Source organism: Chelonoidis abingdonii, chromosome 12 (assembly GCF_003597395.2).
Source record: "Chelonoidis abingdonii isolate Lonesome George chromosome 12, CheloAbing_2.0, whole genome shotgun sequence".
Taxonomy (NCBI): Eukaryota; Metazoa; Chordata; order Testudines; family Testudinidae; genus Chelonoidis; species Chelonoidis abingdonii.
The window spans coordinates 7,685,310-7,706,066 of NC_133780.1; the positions used below are offsets into that span (position 1 = coordinate 7,685,310).

General features: G+C 49.3%; 1 protein-coding gene across 2 annotated transcripts; it reads left to right on the top strand.

The window, feature by feature from the left end:
* The first annotated feature begins 263 nt into the window (after window positions 1–263).
* On the top strand, window positions 264–16,948 carry LOC142047638 (zinc finger protein RFP-like). Of its 2 annotated transcripts, XM_075071621.1 has the most exons (7): window positions 264–734; window positions 5,238–5,333; window positions 9,953–10,183; window positions 12,384–12,406; window positions 12,977–13,092; window positions 15,097–15,147; window positions 15,492–16,948. In XM_075071621.1, exons 1-7 carry the CDS (start codon window positions 315–317, stop codon window positions 16,025–16,027), a joined length of 1,473 nt encoding a protein of 490 aa, XP_074927722.1. In that variant the 5' UTR covers window positions 264–314; the 3' UTR covers window positions 16,028–16,948. The 2 variants fall into 2 exon arrangements, with proteins under 2 accessions (XP_074927722.1, XP_074927723.1); XM_075071622.1 differs by lacking the exon at window positions 15,097–15,147.
* Window positions 16,949–20,757: the final 3,809 nt, after the last annotated feature.

Here is a 20,757-nt window from a genome sequence, read left to right on the forward strand (position 1 = left end):
CTGAGTCTGAGTCTATGTTTGTTCTGTGGTATAGAAAGAAAGCTGCCAGGCCTGCTCCCAGCAAGCCTCTGTTGGCTTCTTTATGGATGTAATTGCCTAGTCATTTCTTTAAGTAGCATCTTGCTTGTTTGGGGGCTTTTCTAGGGGGTGGGGGGGCTTCAGGTGTGTTGTGTCTGTGTTGATGGGTTGGTTGTTTTTACAATTTCCCGCCGCAGAGCGTGATTGGCTCCCAGCTGGGCAATCTGCTTTGCAAGGCTGCTTGCTGGGTCTGGCAAGAAACGAAACTTATCCTGTTCCACGGTCTGCAGGGAGCCATGGCTGCAGCAGGGAATCCTCTGAAAAGCCTCCGAGATGAAGCTACTTGCTCCATCTGTCTGAGTTTTTTCACGGATCCAGTGACGATAGACTGTGGGCACAATTTCTGCCGAGCCTGCATCGCCCAGTGCTGGGAGAGACCAGACACAGACATCTCCTGCCCTCAGTGCAGAGAGACCTTTCGCCAGAGGACCCTGAGGCCGAACAGACAACTGGGGAATTTGGCAGAAATAGCCAAGCAGCTGAGTGTCCCAGCAGCAGCAGCAGCAGCAGCAGGAGGTTTGTGCAACGCGCACCAGGAGCCTTTCAAACTCTTCTGTAACCAGGACCAAGTTCTCATCTGTGTGATCTGCAGGGAGTCCCAGGCTCACCGCGCTCACAGGGTGGTCCCCATAGAGGAGGCTGCCCGGGAGCACAAGGTTAGGCCAGGGCTGGGCACTGGAGTGGGAGCGGGGCCGGGGGGAGCCCAGGCCACAGCAGATGTGGCTTCAGTGGCGCTGGGACAGTTTTTGGAGTGGGGTGGGGGGGCTAAGCTACACCCCTCTTGCCCCTGTCCGCGGCCCCTCACCACCCCCAGAGCTGGGGCCCGGAGCAAGGCCATGTCTCCGGGGGGCAGGAGGAACGTGGACAGCGGTAAGGCAGCTGAGCGCTCCCCCAGGCCAGCAGCCGAGATGCCCGAAGCAAAAGCTGGGGATGCTTCAGCACCCCATGCACTCCTCCTTCTTGTGCCTATGTGTGGCTGGCACTCCCCTGCCCCCTGTGGGAGCTGGCCTGGGCCCCACCATGGCCCCCTGAACTCCCCCAGGGGGGCCCGCTCCACAGTTTGGGGACGCTGGTCTAACCAGTCAAGGTGGGCAAAGTGCCAGAGTGGGGGCTGAGGTTCAGGGAGGCACAGGCTGGGGATTCACAAAGGTACTTAAGTGCCTAAACCCCAGAGTGAGGTGCATACAGCTGGGGTTTAGACACCTGAATGGCTCCACTGCAATCCCCAGAGCTAGTGCCAAGCCCTGTAGGAGCCCAAACTCATTCAGTGCCTGTGTATTCAGGATCCAACTTCTCCCAGTGCCTGTGTTACTACCTCTGGGTATGTGCACAGCTGCCTCCCTCTAGAGACATCTCTCTGGCTGCTTATTTCCTGCCAACCCATGAGCTGGGTGAAGACAGGTGTTCTCCTGCCTCTCTCACCTGCAGGGCCTGATCTGTGGGCACCCTCCGAGACAGAGACAAAGGAATGAGAGGGACAGAGAGACACGTAAGGGGCAGTGACTTGACCAAGCTCACAAAACTGCTCAGTAGCAGAACCAGGAATTAAACCCTGGCCTCCCAACACCCATCCTAGTTCTCTGGCCACTAGATCACACAGCCTCTCACCACTCCTGTCAGGCAGGGCTTTACACTCACATTATAAACCCCTCAACACGGCTGAGTTTTGACAGAGCTGGTGCTTGGCGTAGTGCCCAGTTTGAGCATTTCATATCTGATGACCGCTGGCTGCTCTCTGGAAGCAGCAGTAAAGTAACACATTGTCAGCAGCATTCACAATGGGTTTGTTTACTGCTACTTTCTGAAGCACAAGGTTCTCTGAAAGATTTCTGCTTAAAAAAACAGCGTTAATCTGCTTAATTTTTTCCTCAAGGAAAAGCCAGGATGATGAATTCCTATTTTCCCTGGCTTGCTGAATGCTGGTCACTTTGCTGCTCTGAAGCAGAGTGGGGAGTCAGGGGAGACATAGCCCTGTGTGGCCCTGCCCAACCTCCACTCCCAGGCCCCCTCCTGCATCCCACCAGCATGCTGTGTCTATTCCCGGGTGGCCAGGTGGGGACTAGCAGGGGGCTGGCTGGCACACCTGGGTCTGGGGATGCTGAGAGCTGCACTGCCTGCTCACCGGGCTGTCACAGGGCTGGGAGGGGTGGAGCCTCAGACAGAAGGGGCTGGACTGGCCTCCGAGCCAGTGATTCACATCCTGTCCACACATGCTTCAGAGTTTTGCTTTGGGTTTATGATCACAGGGAATCACAGAATATCATGGTTGGAAGGGACCTCAGGAGATCATCTAGTCCAACCCCCTGCATGAAGCAGGACCAATCACCAAATCCCTAAATGGCCCCCTCAAGGATTGAACTCACAACCCTGGGTTTAGCAGGCCAATGCTCAAACCACTGAGCTATCCCTCTTACCAAAATTTCCTTCCCTGTAAGTTGCTCAGCTTTCATTCTATGACATCCAGATCTCTTCAGATACTGTTCCCTCTCATTGCATGGCAGCACAACACCCTATCCTAAGCTGCTGCAAAATGGATACGACTTCAACCCATTGTCCTGCAGCACTTGGAGGATTCCCTGGAGGCAAATGGCTGTCTGGACAAAGTCCCTAAGCCTCTACATCAGGTCTGGGGCCCCCAAGGCCTCTCTGTTTCCTGCCAGCATGACACATACAGCATAGAAGTAACGCTGGGCTGAGACGTCCAGCTACTATTGAAATGAATGGGAGCTGTGCTTTTAGATCCTCTGTGTGGCTCTGCAACACCTCACCCCCCGTGAATTACAGAACAAGATCCTTGGAGCACATTTTCAAAAGCACCAACTGACTTTAGAGCCGAAGTCTCATTTTCAAAGGAGATTTAGTCCTGAATCCCCAAAGGGACTTGGGTGTTATGCTGCTCAGCATTGCAATGCCTAACATTTAGGTACCTAGAAAATCACTAAGGACATAAGAACAGCTGCACTGGGTCAGACCAATGGTCCGTCTAGCCCAGTATCCTGTCTTCTGAAAGTGGCCAATGCCAGGTGCTTCAGAGGGAATGAAGAGAACAAGGCAGTTATCGAATGATCCATCCATTGTCATCTGGTCCCAGCATCTGGCAGTCAGAGGTTTAGGGATTTCTGGAGCATGGGGTTGCATCTCTGACCATCTTGGCTAATAGCTATTGATGGACCTGTCTGCCATGAACTCATCTGATTCTTCTTTGAACCCACTTATACTTTTAGCCTTCACAACATCCCTGGCAATGTGCTCCATGGATTGATCGTATGTTGCGTGAACAAGTACTTCCTTTTGCTTGTTTTTAAACCTGCTGCCTGATCATTTCCCCTGGTTCCTGTTCTGTGAAGGGGTAAATAAACTTCCCTATTCACTCTCTACACCATCCATGATTTTACAGACCTTTATCACATCCCCACCCCAACTGTCTCTTTTCCAAGCTGAACACTCCATCTTTTTAATCTCTCCTCATATGGAGGCTGTTCCATACCCCTAAAGATTTTTGTTCCTTTTGCTGTACATTTTCCTATTCAAATCTATCTTGTTTGAAATGGGGCCAATAGACCTGCATGACGTATTCAAGATGTACCATGGATTTATATAGTGGCATTGTGATACTGTCGGTCTTCTTATCCATCACTTTCCTAATGGTTCTTAAAATTGTTAGCTTTTATGAACAGATGTTTTCATAGATGACTCCAAAATCTCTTTCATGAGTGGTAAGAGCTCTTTTAGACTACATCATTTTAGATCCATAGTTGGGATTCTGTTTTCCAATGTGCATTACTTTGCTTTTATCAACAGTGAAATGCAGCTGCCGTTTTGTCTGCAATGCAGCCTATGTTGCCAAAACTTACGGTTGTTCAGGGTTGTGAATATTTTACCTCCGTGAGTGACACAAGCATTCATGTGCACAGTGCTATGTCAGCAGGAGAGCTTCTCCCGCCACCCTAAGCTTCTGCCACTTGTGGAGGTGGGTTTCTTATGCCGACGGGAGCAGGGCCGGTGCAACCATTTAGGCAAACTAGGCAGCCACCTAGGGTGCCTAGTGGTTGGGGGCTCCTAAAAGTCCCCTCAGGCGAGGAGGTGGAGTGGAGGTGAGCTGGATGGGGGGCCGTGCGGGGAAGGCTGCCCGCAGTAACAGGGGGGAGAGAGGTGCACAGGGGAACAGCTCCCCTCCCTAGATCACCTCTGCTCTGCTTCCTCCACTGAGCACACAGCCCCCACTCCAAGTCTCCTCCAATCGCCGCCACAAGCCTGGGCGGGGAGGAGAATTAGAGCAGCGCCCGTGTGCTCAGTGGAGGCAGCGGACCCGAGGTGAGCTGGGGCAGGCTACCCAGGCAGGGGTTAGCTACCGTGGCATGGGGGGGAGGGGTCTCCCGAGGCAGGGGTTAGCTACCGTGGCGGGGGGGAGGGGTCTCCCCAGGCAGGGGTTAGCTGCTGTGGGGGGATGGGGAGGGAGAGGGGTAAGCTGTCGCGGTGGGGGGGTAGCTGCTGTGGGAGGGGTTCCCAGGTGGGGGGCTGAGTTAGCTGCTGGAGGGGCGGGGGTGCAAGGTGGAAGTTTCGCCTAGGATGCGAAACTTCCTTGCCCCGGCCCTGGCGGGAGAGCTCTCTTCCGTCGGCATAGAGCGTCTCCACCGCACATGCTGCAGTGCTGTACTTATCGACAAGCCCTTAGCCTTACTGGCCTGTAATTGACAGGATTACACTGGGAGATGCTGCTGAGAGGGGTGTGTCCTAAGCCCCGCCCCCCTCAGAGTTTGGTGCAGGAATACGCCTGTCTCTGTGATCCACACCTAGGAACCCCTCTTCTGGAGTCAGGCAGCTTAGGCATCAAAGCTGTTTCTTGCACAATGGAGTTCTGCACTTGTGTCTCTCCACGCAAATCATCTGGGGAGGAGGCAGCAGACCTTCCTAATGGTTAGCCTGGGGGAAAGGTGCTCAGCTGGTATGCGGGAGACCCTGGTTCAAGTTCTCCCTCTGCCTCCTGAGGGGAAGGGATTTGAACTGGAATCTCCCACCTCTCAAGAGGTAATTGTGACATTGCCACAACCACTGTCTGTGAGACAGCCTGAGAGGGACATGCAATGTATATAAATGTATCTGTGAGGACAGACTCCTCGGCCACCTGACCCTCCCAGACATTGTTTTTCTCGCCTCAGGAACAAATTCAAATCCAACTGAACACCCTGAAGCAAGAGAGAGAAGAACTTCTGGAGTGGAAACAGGATGGAGAGACGCAAAGCCAGGAATATCTGGTGGGTTCCCATTGTGATGGTCCAGCAGTTATATCAGTCAGGGTTGATATTTCTCTCTGTGGGGAGTGTGTCAGCTCTTGTCTATACACAGCACTGCTTTGATTTAGCTCTGGCTACATCTACATGGCACACCGCTGGGGGTGACCTGCAAGGTATGTGTAGCTACACAGCACAGTGAAAAGCAGGCTGTGTCCACGCTCAGTGGTGCCAACTTTCTCCGGCACCAGTGGGTGCCCGCATGCCCTGCCCTGACCCCACTCCATCCCCGCCCCTGGCCCCGACCCCATTCCAACCCCATCCCCAAAGTCCCTGCCCTAACTCCGCCCCTTCCCTGCCCCTATTTGATCCCTTCCCCAAATCCCCACCCTGATCCCGCCTCTTCCCGCAGCATGCAGCGTTCCCCCTCCCTCCCTGCCCAGCGAATCAGCTGTGTCATGGCGCAAGAGTTGGGAGGGAGGAGAAACAGGATGCAGCGGTGCTCTCGCGGAGCAGGCAGAGGTGAGCTGGAGCAGGGGGGTGGGGCGGGGCCACGGGGAGCTGCCGGTGTGTGCTCAGCACCCACCAATTTTTTCCATGGATGCTCTGGCCCTGGAGCACCCACGGAGTCGGCTCCTATGTCCACGCTGTCATCTGTAGCTACATGTGTGAATAAGACTCTAGCAGGGGAAGGCAGCGGAGCTGCTGGAGCCTTTCCCCACTTCTGGAGCCTTTACCTGTGGTGGGGAAAGGCTCCAGCAGTGAGGAAAGGCTCCGGCACTGGGGAAGCAGCGGGAGACTGCAGTATAGATGGGGAAGGCACTGCTTGAGCGTGTATACAACCATGTACGTAGGGTTTATACCCATAGGCTTCAGGCATATTGCGACTCTACTTGCTTAAGCAATGCCTCGCCATCTACACTGCTATCTATGCCCATGTTAGCAGGGGCATGTACTCTACGTCCTCTACATTTGTGTAGTACAAATGTACCTCAAATCACTTTTTAAAGTAATATCTTTATACTGGCGTAAACCCCTGACGTGCAAACATTTTAAACGTAATTTAATTTGACCCTAGTGTGGTGTGTAGGGTTCACCTTGTCCAGATAAACTGAGCTAAAAGGTGCTAACTAGGAGCAAGGTTGAAGTTAATTCAGGGTTATCTATAATGAAGGGGTCGGCAAGCTTTCAGAAGTGCTGTGCTGAGTCTTCATTTATTCACTCTAATTTAAAGTTTCGCATGCTGGTAATACATGTTAACCTTTTTAGAAGGTCTCTTTCTAGAAGTCTGTAATATATAACTAAACTATTGTATGTAAAGTAAATAAGGTTTAAAAATGTTTAGAAGTTTCATTTAAAATTAAATTAAAATGCAGAGCACCCCAGACCGGTGGCCAGGACCCGGGCAGTGTGAGTGCCACTAAAAATCAGCTCACGTGCCGCCTTCGGCACACATGGCACAGCTTGCCTACCTCTGCTATAATGTATTGGATAACTCCCAAATAACCTCAAGTGCTTTGCCTCTTGTCCACATACCTTTACAGGATGTGATCATGTTTGTCTTTGTTTATCATCCCTCTGGTCTGACTCCTCCACTGGCTTCCATTTCGTATGTAAGCGCTGATCTTATTCCCCACACATCAGTGGGTCCAAATCCAGCTAAAAACACTGATTTGAGGGGAGAATTTTTCAAAGGCACGTATGGTGATTAGGTGCCTAATTCACATTGACTGTCAGTAGGACTTAGGTACACAGTGGCTGTTTTGTATCACTGAAATCCTCCCCCTGAATCTCCATCTATAACCACCAGACACGACTGGTTTCCTCTGGGACAATGTAATGTACAAAATGCCGGATGAAAGATGTAAGAGCTGGAGAAAAAGCAAGGATTTTGCACAGTATATGTTGTACCTGGCGTTTTGTGTGGATAACCAGCAGAACTTCCCTTCAGTCTTCTCCACAGCTCTCTCCCAATGTATTCCTGATAACGAAGTCGGACCCCCCCCTTCCAACCTTTCTGCTATTGGAAGACTCTAGATGATCAGCAGAATATACTAAGCCACCCTGACCTGAAGACTCATCATTTTAGAGATATTGGGTGACATTTTTGAAAATGCCTTAGTGATTTTGGAGCCTAAGGTTTACAGTTCTGCAAGTGGTTAAGGGCCAGATTCTCACAGGTATTTAGAACCTTAAAATGCAGAGAGAGGCCTAGTGAGATTTTCAAAAGCAACTAAGTAGCACCTAACGTCCTCTGTAGTCCAAGGAAATTAGGCACCTAAGTGATACTGAAAATCCCTGTAGGGGTTATATGCATCTTTGGACACCTAAATAGCTTTTAAAAGCAGCTCCTTATACTTTTTTTTTTTTTTTTTTAATGGGTTTCAGCTGCTAAATGATTTTTCTGTTTCTGAAAATTTATCCTAAGTTCTATTTTCAAAAGTCACTTTCAAAGAAACTTAGGCTCCTAAGCACCAAAAGTAACTTTGAAAATAGAATTTGGACTCCTAAGTCACCAAGGCACATTCAAACATGTTATTCATTCAGGCCAGCTGAATCTTCTCTCTAGTAACTATCAGGCATATTCTCCTGAAATCTCATCCGAATGTTCGTAGAAGGATGAAATGAAAAGAGGGCTCGAAGAACAGTTTCCAGACTCCCTGATAGGCTGTTCACCTTTCTCACTTGTGAAAACCGGATGCTGCGCGCTGGAACCTGCCCCGTCCCATGCTCGGCCTCTTTCCCTCCAGGCCTCCCCCCCAATCCTCTTTCCCCCTTACTGTCACCTGCCAGCTGAGTGGGACTCTAGGGGTGTGGAGGTGATTGGGGCAGGGAGAGCCACACTTCAGGGGTAGAATGATGAGGGCCTGATGAGATGCATCCTAGAATACTCAAGGAGTTAATAAAGGAGGTATCTGAGCCTCTAGCTATTATCTTTGGAAAGTCATGGGAGACGGGAGAGATTCCAGAAGACTGGAAAAGGGCAAATATAGTGCCCATCTCTAAAAAGGGAAATAAAAACAATCCAGGAAACTACAGACCAGTTAGTTTAACTTCTGTGCCAGGGAAGATAATGGAGCAAGTAATTAAAGAAATCATCTGCAAACACTTGGAAGGTGGTAAGGTGATAGGGAATAGCCAGCATGGATTTGTAAAGAACAAATCGTGTCAAACCAATCTGATAGCTTTCTTTGATAGGATAACGAGTCTTGTGGATAAGGGAGAAGCGGTGGATGTGGTATACCTAGACTTTAGTAAGGCATTTGATACGGTCTCGCATGATATCCTTATCGATAAACTAGGCAAATACAATTTAGATGGGGCTACTATAAGGTGGGTGCATAACTGGCTGGATAACCATACTCAGAGAGTAGTTATTAATGGCTCCCAATCCTGCTGGAAAGGTATAACAAGTGGGGTTCCGCAGGGGTCTGTTTTGGGACCGGCTCTGTTCAATATCTTCATCAACGACTTAGATGTTGGCATAGAAAGTACGCTTATTAAGTTTGCGGACGATACCAAACTGGGAGGGATTGCAACTGCTTTGGAGGACAGGGTCAAAATTCAAAATGATCTGGACAAATTGGAGAAATGGTCTGAGGTAAACCGGATGAAGTTCAATAAAGACAAATGCAAAGTGCTCCACTTAGGAAGGAACAATCAGTTTCACACATACAGAATGGGAAGAGACTGTCTAGGAAGGAGTATGGCAGAAAGAGATCTAGGGGTCATAGTGGACCACAAGCTAAATATGAGTCAACAGTGTGATACTGTTGCAAAAAAAGCAAACGTGATTCTGGGATGCATTAACAGGTGTGTTGTAAACAAGACACGAGAAGTCATTCTTCCGCTCTACTCTGCGCTGGTTAGGCCTCAACTGGAGTATTGTGTCCAGTTCTGGGCACCGCATTTCAAGAAAGATGTGGAGAAATTGGAGAGGGTCCAGAGAAGAGCAACAAGAATGATTAAAGGTCTTGAGAACATGACCTATGAAGGAAGGCTGAAAGAATTGGGTTTATTTAGTTTGGAAAAGAGAAGACTGAGAGGGGACATGATAGCAGTTTTCAGGTATCTAAAAGGGTGTCATCAGGAGCAGGGAGAAAACTTGTTCACCTTTGCTTCTAATGATAGAACAAGAAGCAATGGGCTTAAACTGCAGCAAGGGAGATTTAAGTTGGACATTAGGAAAAAGTTCCTAACTGTCAGGGTAGTTAAACACTGGAATAAATTGCCTAGGAAGGTTGTGGAATCTCCATCTCTGGAGATATTTAAAGTAGGTTAGATAAATGTCTATCAGGGATGGTCTAGACAGTATTTGGTCCTGCCATGAGGGCAGGGGACTGGACTCTATGACCTCTCGAAGTCCCTTCCAGTCCTAGAGTCTATGAATCTATAAGAGTGATTAGGGCAGGACAGAGGAGCTGCCTGTACTTTTCTCCCCCAGAGCCATCCCTGAGTGCTCCTTCAGGCTCCCAGCAGCAGCTGCTGCTCTTTCCACCACCTGATGGTGGAAGCCAGTTGTTATGGGGAACCAGACTTCTACTGCCAGGTTCCCTTTTCAACCGGACTTTCCAGTTGAAATCTGGACATCTGGCAACCCTAGTCCCTGACCTGTCCTTTCCCTGTTTGTCCCTTCATTACAGGGAAAAATAGAAGCTGAGAGGCAGAAGATTGTGTCTGAATTTGAGCAACTGCGGCAATTCTTGGAGGAGCAAGAGCGACTCCTGCTGGCCCAGCTGGAAGAGTTGGACAAGGAAATTGTGAAGATACAGGATGAATATGTCACCAAACTGTCTGAGGAGATTTCCCGACTCAGTGACTTGATCAGTGAGATAGAAGAGAAGTGTCAGCAGCCAACGAGTGAATTCCTGCAGGTGAGACAGTTAGAGACACCCAGATCCCTGCCCAGGGAAGGGAGAGATTCTGAGTGATTAACTTTGGCGTTTACTAAGTTCTTGGAGAGCTTCCACTCCACAATGGAGACTGTCAGGGTGTCCTTTAGCAAAGTGAGGGAAAACAAGATTTTTTACATTTCTAATATTTCTAGTGTGGAAACAGTTTTGCTGTTTTAAAGGCAGACTTCTCAGGCCTTTTTGATACATTATATGTAAGCCCCGTTTTTTCAGTTTAAAGCAATTTTTACGAAAAAATTCCCGGGGTTTACAAAAAGTAGTCGTGTTTTTTTTTCTGATTTTCATCCTACTCTTGTATCCTTCAAATCTATATAAAACATACAATACACTGCATGAGATCTCTGTATTCCGATAATACATTAGTCAGTGTGTGTATATACAAAGCTGCCTGCTGAAGGAAGAACGTATTGTTCTAGAACAGGGGTGGGCAAACTTTATGGCCCAAGGCCCACATTGGGGTTGCAAAACTGTAGGGAGGGCTGTGCCTCCCCAAACAGCCTTGCTCCGCCCCCTATCCACCTCCTCACACTTCCTGCACCCTGACTGCCCCCTCAGAACCTCCAACCCTCCCTGCTCCTTGTCCCCTGACCACCACCACCCCGGAATCCCCCATCCCTAACTGCCCCTCCTGGAACCCCACCCTCTATCCAAGCCCGCTGCTCCCAGTTCCCTGACTGCCCTGACCCCTAGCCACACCCTCGCCCCCTGACAGGGCCCCCAGGACTCCAATGCTTATCCAACCCCCCACCTGTTTCTTGACCACCCCCCAGAACCTCTGTCCCATTCAAGTGCTCCCTGTCCCCTGACTGCCCCTGGGACCTTCTGCCCCTTACCCAACCCCTCAGCCCCAGCCCCCTTACCATGCCACTCAAAGCAGCATGTGTGGCAGCTGTGCCACACAGCCAGAGCCAGACATGCTGCTCGGCAGGAGCGCACAACCCGCTGCCCAGAGCACTTCCTGCATGGCTGCGGGGGAGAGGAGATAGCAAGAGAGGGGCCAGGGGCCAGCCACTCCGGCCAGGAGCTCAGGGGCCGGATGTGGCCCGCGGGCTGTAGTTTGCCCACCTCTTTTCTAGAAGATACACACAATAAACCAACAGGCACGCGCACAAGCTCTGAAATGCGTGTGCATCTTAACATACTGATGAATCCCACCCACCACGTACACATTTCAAACTGTTAGCAGACAATGGGTTAAAGATGTGATGCACTAAAATGGGAAGAAAATGAAAATCTGCAGCAGAATACGTTTCAGAAGACACGGAAGTATTCAAAAAGGTTATAGAAACAAAAACAGGAGCCAAGGATGAAGTTGAGTGTATGCGCTGCAAATGGGGTGGCCCAATTATCAAATGTGAATATTTATAGGCTAATAGTTCTAAGTCTACACCAGTAAACTGTTGGTTCAAATGAAAAGTTTTATTTGGGGATTAGAGATGTATTGTTTTCTTAAACTCAGGGGGGCACTGTGTTTTGAGCTCTGTTTTAGTTCTGCAGCAAACCACAGTGATGAACGGAATTCAAAGCATTAATCTACTGAATACTTTTTTCCCCGTCTTTCCATCCACCAAAACAAACCCCGATATTTACCCAGAAAAGTTAAGTGTTTTGCACTGATTTTTCACCTGTTTTTGTTGTGGTAATAAACACTGATAAGTTCTCAGGAAAAACTTCTAAAATGAAAACTGAAAACAAAGGGCCCTAATGATATGGAAGCAGTAAAAGACACAACTCCAGTTTCTGGGAAGTGGGAGATTAGGAGAGCTAAGTTCTTTGCAGGGTCTATTAGGAAACGGGAATGAATCCAGCTTTCAGAATTGCTGACTAGAATTGCATACATGGAGAAAGGCAAACACTGGACACAGCTGTTGCATGTGGAAGACAGGGATTCAGGTGTCTGATCAGTCTGTTTGAGCAAGTGCCATTGGCACAGGCAAAATAGAATTTAGAAAGCAAAAACGCACAATCGTGGTGCATGCTCAGGGGCCCCTTTCCATCAAAGTCTGTGAATGGACTTTTAAAGGTGCAGCTACAAAGAACTGCTTCTAGAGCTCGACTAGGGATGGCAGAGTGAGTCATCCATCTCCAGAGCAGGAGCGATCCCCAGCTTGTGGCATGTGGGATTGAACTCTTTCTCTCCCACCCCCTTTCTCTCTTCTAGGACATCAGAAGCACCTGGAGCAGGTACGTAACTCTTTTCCATTTCCCCTTACGCGTCACGATGTTGGAAGGGGATTAGACCCCCGGGGTCAGATTTTGCAGGGTATTTAGGCACCTGGCATGTAGCTAGGCACTTGGTTGAATTTTCCAAAGCAGCTAAGCGAGTTAGGCACCTCCCATTGCAATCAGTGGCAGATGGGAACCTAGCTTGGTTAGGTGCTTTTGAAAATCCCAGGACTGACCTTTAAAAATCAGGCCTTACGTGACTTGCCCAAGGTCATGCAGGGAGGATGTGGCAGAGCAGGGAGTGGAACTAAATTTCCAGAGTCCTACAGCAACCCCTTACCCACTGGAACATCCTTTCCCTTGAGATTATGCCCTTTTCTCTGAGGGGGCAGCTTGTGGACCCCTTACTCTCTTTAACTCCTATTTGAGGATCTAGGCATTTAAATACTCCAGTGAGGAGGGCAATTGACTCACCAGTGGGAGTTAGAGGCTCACAGCGAGCCCACAAGAGAGCGGCCTCTGGTAGCTCATTTTCACAAAAGAAAGAAAAGATTTAGAGATTTTTGGGGTTTTTTTTTTCCCCTCTAGGTGTGAGAAGGCGAAGGTAGAGAAACCAGTGGCCGTGCCAGAGGACCTGAGAGAGGGAGTCGGCGTCTCTTCCCAAAGAAATGTTTGTCTGCAGGAGGCTCTGAAGAAACTCAAAGGTAACTTAACAGTTATCTGGGTTCACGCTATGGTGATGATACATGGAGATCTACCTCTGACTGTGGAAGGAGATGGACTCTGGCATATTAGTTCTCAGCTTGTCCCAGCTAGATGTCTTTGTGGGTGGGATGGGGAGGGCTCAGGGTTGATGCCAGTTCTCCAGGCCTCCACTTGGATTGTCTCAGACCCAACCCTGGGTGTCAAAATTGGCCACTCAGAATTTCAGAGAGACACAATCACCAAATTTTTTAGAAAATGTTGAATGCAACCTCCATGTCTGGGATTTTCCAAGGGAACTAAGGGATTTAGGCACCCATCTCTCTGACCATCCATGCGGAGTTGGCCCCCATATGGCCTCAGCTCTTTTGAAAATCCCAGAGTCCGTACCTCAAGTTCCTCCATCTTTCAAAAGGGGGAAATAATGGCCAAGCTACCTTGTTGTGCTAATTAGTGAATGCCGCCCAGTGCTTTGAGATCCTTGGAGGCAGGTGGGAGATGGAGAGGTGCAAGATATTATATTTTGGACAATGATTTCATTTTAGTTTGGTCTTGCTGGAAAGGTCTCCCCATTCCAATCTGCCTCTCGTTCTATGATCTTTTCCTTTGGACTGTCTCAGAATTACAGCACGGTTCCATCCAGTGCTGCTGTAGCTGTGTCAGTTCCAGGATATTAGAAAAGGCAGAGGAGGTAACAGCTTTTATTGGACCAACTCCTGTTGGGGAGAGACAAACTTTCGAGCGACAGACCTGAAGAAGAGCTCTGAGTAAGCTCCAAAGCTTGTCTCCTTCAAGCATGATTCCATTAATTAACGGTAGGAATGTCACCAGAGTTAATACAACATGAAATCACCTCTTCCAGTCCTTCCTTTCTCTAGAGACCCGGCCCTCTGAACTGACCTCTGAGCCCAAAGGCAGAGAGAAAGGGTGAGGGCTAGATTCACAAAAGGACTTGGGGGGGGGGGGTCTATCTGCCATTTTAGGCACCTAAATCCCAGAATCAGATCCCACTGGGATTCACAAAGCCCCCCGCTCAGCTGCAACCAAACCTTGTAGGTGCCTAAAATCACTCATCACCTCTGTTTTTGCAGTAAAAGTCCCATCAGCACCTGTTTCTGCCTCTGTGCATGTGCACTGCAGTTCCAGTCTAGCCGTCCAGACACATAAGTACCAGAGAGATACACTAATTGGGGAAAGAAAGGTGTTCCTCCTCCTAACTCACCTACAGGCCCCAATCTGATACACATGCTCTGAGCACAATTACTGGCTTCGGCCCTATATGTGAACTTGCCCAAAAGAGCCAGGCCATGGAGTAGGAGGAGCTCCCTTCTAACCTATAGATCTGTGATTAGGATACTCAGCTGGGATGTGGGAACTCCCCAGTCCCGCAGAGGGGAAGAATGGATTCCAACAGGGGTCTGATGTAGGCCTCCCTCCATCTCTCGTGTTGAATCTGATCCACTGTGTATAAAGTATTGAGCAGAGGGACAGGCTTCTGAGTCTCCCACTTCCCAGATGGATGCTCTAGCCACCTGGCTACAGAGGCATTCTCATAAGCTTTCTCTCCTCCTCCCCCCAATGAATCTTTATTGATTATCCCCAATGGAACATCTCCCACAGAAGAGCATGAGGGCACCCATGCAAAGGGAGGCCCCTACCATGCTACCCAGCCTCAGTCGCCAAACACCCTGAGAGGGCCGGGGCCTAGCACAACCCCTCACTGTGGTACTTTCCGCTGGCTGGCATAAGCAGGGAGTCACCTAGCATTCTGGCTTTTGTGAATCCCATCCCAAGGCGCATCTCTATCCCTGTTCATGGTACAGGGAGCCTGACTCAGGCTTTGTGAATCACAGTGACTGTCCAAGTGCCTAAATGTTGGATGTTGTGACGCTGAGTGTCCACCTCGCCTGTTTCTTTGTGAATCCAGCCAGCCCTAAGTTTTCCTGAGGCTATTTTCCTACCAGAAAGGGAGAAATCACCTCTCCTCTGCTCTTTTCTTTCTCCAGAGACCCTGCCCTATCAACTGAACTTTCTGATCTCACAGGCGGAGAAAGAGAGTAAGTTTCCATGAGGATATTTTCTTACAACAATTATTAATTTAAAATCTCAGGATTAATTTTTAGAAAAACGTTCTGAAGGCTTTTTACTAGAGTGGTTCAGCCTGCGTCCTCGCTGCAAAGTGGGCAGGTCACGAGCCCGAGTAAAAGTAGAACCCGAGCTGTACCTCAGCTCCCTATCCAAGCCAGCTGGCCTGGTTGGAAAGCGCCACTGAACTCAGGAGAGGGGTCTGTCAGGACAGGAAGGGCCTCAGGGTTAGCAGCCGAGTAAGAGCCTGCGTTACCTCTGCAGTGAAGACAGACCATAATACTCTCCTCCTGTGTGTCTCTCTCCCCTCTTGCAGTACAGGCCACTCCGGATCCAGATCTGGCAAATCCCTGTTTCATCGTATCCACAAATGAGAGTGTGATATACAAATACCAACACACAAAATCTCTGACGAAACAGAACAGGTTTTACCCTGCTGCCTGTGTGCTGGGCCATACGGGCTTCTCCTCAGGGAGATGTTACTGGCAAGTGGAGGTGGGGAACAAACATCTTTGGGTTTTGGGCATTGCCAAAGAGTCTGTGATACACAAGGGAGCGATAAGCTGTACACCAGAGAAGGGGATCTGGGCTTTGCAGAGTACAGGGAATGAGTACTGGGCCCTCACCTCCCCTAAGACTGCTCTGGACCTACCTCTTAGCCCCAGTAACATTGGGATTTATCTGGATTATGAAGGGGAGAAAGTTACATTTTATGACATTACACCTTCTGGCAGAGAGCCAATCTTTACTTTCACATCCTCTTTCACTGGGAAGATCGTCCCCTTCTTTGGGAGCCGGAGTATCAAATATCGGAAACAATTTGTTGGTTATCAGTATGAGCTATTGGATTAAAACTGTGACAGAGGAGTGGGTGTCACACTCAATATGAGATATCTAAAGTAGAGCAAAGATGTGGGAAATATATAAATTATGGCTATCACACATTGCAAGCCTATGAAAACGATGTGTCAGGCTCCCTAAAATCATGTTTTCTTAATCCTTTTCTACACAAACATGAAGGCTGGAAATGTATCTAATATAATCTGAGCTCCCTCAAATCTATCCACTCCAGCAGCTGGGACTGTAAGAAAAACACTGAGTGTTGCAATACTTGGAATAAATGGGTGATGAGAGAGGACAAGATTGAATTGCTCGGCATTATACTGGTGACAGGAATTTCTCAAACCTTTTCCATGCCTGTCTCTGTAACTCTGTGATCCTCCAGGCACACACAGACTGGCCAACCAGGAGCCACTCCCAGGGTCACAGCAGAGCCTGCCTGTCTTAGGGCAGGTCTACACTTAAAATGCTGCAGCGGCACTAACATACTGGTGCCGCTGTAATACTTAAGTGAAGACGCTGCTACGCCGACAGGAGAGCTTCTCCCATCAGTGTAATTAATCCGCCTCTGTAAGAGGCGGTAGCTATGGCAAGGGGAGAAGCTCTCCCGTCAACGTACCGCTGTCTACACCAGGAGTTCTGTTAGTATGACTGTGTCACTCAGGGGTGTGGATTTTCACACCCCTGAGTGACAGTTATACCAAAGTAAGATTACAGTGTAGACCTGACCTAAGTTCTGACTCAATCAGGGTCATCCATCAAAGTCCTCTGCTCTTTACTTATGAATGTAACAAGCATAGTGATGTTCTGCACACCCACCCCCAAATTCCCTAGCTCAGTGCTCCTATTTTGCTCTGTTCAGTTATTTGGGTGCTGTAGATTCAGATGAGAAAATTTACAGAATAAAGTTTATTTCTATCTTCTGGTCTTGGACTTCCTTCCCTTTTGTTTCTTTTTGGTCTCCAAAATCATAACTTAAAACTGCCTCTGAAAGCCAATAAATGGATTTAATTAGATGTTATTTCTCCCCTATCCTTGACACAACTTTCCAGTTTACTGAACTGCAACGAGAGCGGCTCAGATGCACAAAGGGACTTAAACAACTAAGGCCTGGTCTATACTTCAGAGTTTGGTCAGTCAGGCAGCTTCCACCGACCTAATAATGTCAGCATACTGCATACTACAGTGTTCCTCCCACCGACATAACTCACCTGCTACATCGACTGAATAGCTCCACCTCCAAGAGAGGTGCAGCACTTATGTCAACATAGGTCTACACAGTGACAGTGTAGACGCTGCATTGCCTACATCAGCTTAAGTGGCCTCCAGGAGGTGTCCCACAATGCCCCATTGTCACCCACTCTGGTCACTGGTTTGAACTCCGCTGCCCAGCAGCCAGGTTCACAGGAACAAGCCCCTCCTGTTTCAGGACTAGGAATTTTTGAAATTCCATTTCCTGCTTGCTCTGCATGGAGAGCTCAGCTTCCAACTGCCCAGCTGAGCAGGCCGGCTACAGGCTCCCAACGCTCTGCTGCCTGCACTGCACAGGAGGTGTTGGATCTCCTGGGTCTGGGGAGAAGAGGCTGTGCAGGCCCTGCTCCGATCCAGATGTAGAAATGGGGGTGTCTATGAGCAGATTGCTCAGAGCATGGGGGAGAAGGGCTACAAGAAGGTCCTGCAGCACGGTCCGGTGAAAGCCACGGAGCTGCACCAGGCATACCAGGAGGCGAGGGAGGCCAACAGTCGCTCTGATGTGGCTCCACAGACATGCTTTTACAAGGAGCTGCATGCTATCCTCTGCAGTGATGCTGTGCCATCCCTGAGCCCCATGGATACTGGAGGAGTTAGAGTCATGGGCCACCGCAGGGAACCCTGAGGATGAGAATGGGGGACAGGCGAGCAGGGGATCGATTGTCAGATTCAGGGTTTAAATTCAGCGGGAGCTGTCTGGAGCAGAGCGCTGGGTAAATATTTTCAACCCCCCTGGAGTTTTTATAGCATATTGGAGGAGGGCATGGCAGGGCTCTGGGAAATGCTCTATAAAAATTTAAGCCCTGATCAGATTAAACTCTGTGGCCCAATCTATAGTGGAACAAGACTAACACTAAATAACACCACCTTCATTCTGGGGTTTACATACAGTAGCCCTGAGGTTTAATGCTGTAGAACACTTTTCCCAGTCACAAAGGTACTTTATTTGTGTTCAGATTTAAAATAGAAATACCACACTCTAGCAAAAGGTGACAGGAATGCCTCAGTCTGTCATAATGTGCTGCCCCTGGCCCAGAGCATGAGAAAAGGTAGAGGTAGCACCACGGGAATAGGGAAACCCCTATCATCACAATTTGTTACCCTGGGACCAGGAGATGGGGAAAGGTGACAGGTAGCAAATTGTGATGGGAATGCTGCCTCTGGACTACAGGATGGGGCAAGGCAGAGGCAGCACATTGTTTCACGGCAGTAAAAGAGACTAGAGATGTCAGTAACTACAGGTAGCAAATTGTGCAGGCAGCAGTTTGTAGTGTTACACTGGCCAGGAGAGGGGCGGTGGGCAGCCTTTAGAGCAGACAGGATGGTGGACTTTAGTGGGGGTTGCCTAGGGTACAGTGCTGGGTTAATTAGCCCAACAAATAACCAGAGGAACCTAGGGTCACCCTGGAAGCGCATGGCAGAACCAGGTCTCCCGGGCTAGCACCCTAACCCACCCTTTCACTCAACAGGGATACTCAGAACTAGCTGTACACAAGTGAGTCAAAGAGAACAGATTTAAATGCCCCAGCATGAAGGTACAAGCCAGTGACTAACTGAGGGGGTTGGAGGCGTGAGGAGTATGGATTTATTAAGGGGGGACTGGGCAGCCTTTGGCTTGACCTGGGCTGGTATCCACTACCCCACCCCACTGCCAGCTTCTGGATCCCCTGTTGCTGATGGAAAGCAGGTTCCAGTTCTGGTGCCTGGCCCTGGAGGATGCTGGGGCATCTAGGGACCAGCCCTCAGTATGACTCAGAGTCTGCTCCAGCTGTCTGGGGAAGAAACAGCCGAACCACCCACCTTTCCGTGGTACATATTTTATCAGCTCAATAACCGAGCAAAAATGTCAAAAAAACCTCACATAAAAATGAAAAAAACATTAATGAACCTGAGTACAGCAACAGGATAATTTAAACCATCCCAAATAAATTAAATGGCACCTTCTAAGCGCTACATAACACTCTGGGAAGGCGGTGAATTCATGGAGCGAGTAGTACCGCAGTCCCAGGGCATCCTTCACCTCAAACACCAAACATTTCAGTCCCAGCCAAAGAGTTGATAGAGGGAGGGTCAGACGAATCTCTGGTTGAAGTGAAAATTGCCTCAGAGCTGTGGGTTCCAGGAAGGCAGCCTGCTCAAATTATGGCTGATTAGGTAACAGCCAATCTCATCCCCATGTCACACAATGTCATGTTCCAATAAGGCTGGTTGCACTGAACGGTCATATGACAAACGTAGGTGAAAACAACAGGATTTCTCAAGGTTAAACACCTGAAATACCTGCATGCATGATAGCCAGGCTGTTTGACGTAGGGTTGTTTGAGGTACCCGAGCAACTACTCTATAGGCGCTATGCTCGTGAGCTCACATGCACAGGCGCCAACTTTGTCATTTCCTGCAGGGTGCTCAACCCCCGCTCCTCCCCTTCCCATCTTCGTCACACCCCTACCCCATTCTGTCTCCTCCCCTGAGCTCGCCCCCCCCTCGCTCTGCCCCCTACCCCTAGCACCTCCTGCACACCACTGAACAGCTGATTGTGGTAGGCAGGAGGCGCTGGGAGGGAGGTGGAGGAGCTGATCTAGCCCCAGAGCACCCACGGAGTCAGCACCTAGCTCACATGTGTTAAGGTCGATGGACTTGCAGGCTCGCTAGCGGTGACTCACTTGTAGTGTCAGATCTTGGACGCCCCACGTTGCTGACTCCTGCCTCTCAGTGGCCAGCTGGGGGGTGAATGAAGCACAGGGCACTTTGTGTGGCATGGCCAGAGGAGAGCAGCCAGAGCAAACCAGCCTAACAAGCCAGAACAAAGGTTTCTTCTTTTCCTTTGGCTTTTGCAGATGATGACCCAGCTGGCCCCTCCTCCTTGGAACCTCAGGGCTCCCGTGGCCAATCAGAATGGTAAACTCTCCTTCTAAGGTCACTGGCATCACTCAAGGGGATCTAATTAGGACATATTTATGCAAATGAAGGAGCTCCTCACTCCAGTAATTTCAGGTTGCAATACCCTTGCATCCAAAAATACATACAGTCTGCAGGCCTGTAGGTATCTGAGGCATTGGAGCTTTTGGGTCAGTCCCCAGAAATCATTTCTTGAAAATGCAAAGCCAGCAAAAGTTGGAACTGGAAAAGAAATAGGGAAAAACCCATTCCACATCCCCTCAGCCACAGCCAGAAAGGGATAGATCCTCATCTTTCCACAGGTCCTGCTCCACAGAGAGACGCTAACAAACCACACTCTGATATCTGGAGACTCAGCGGTTCAGTTTGGAGCAGAGTTTTGTGTGTCACAAAAGCAGGTGGCATCTCAGACTGGAGCTCGATTAGAGCAAAGAGTCTTCTTCCTACAAACCACAATTTTTGCATTCAGGTATTTCAAGTGGGCCCATTTGCCTCACAGATGGAGGTGGCATCCCATAATTCCTCACTGGATGGGCAAGGTCACTCTAGACCTAGCTTCAGGCTCCCATGCTCTGGGTGTCTGTTGCTGATGG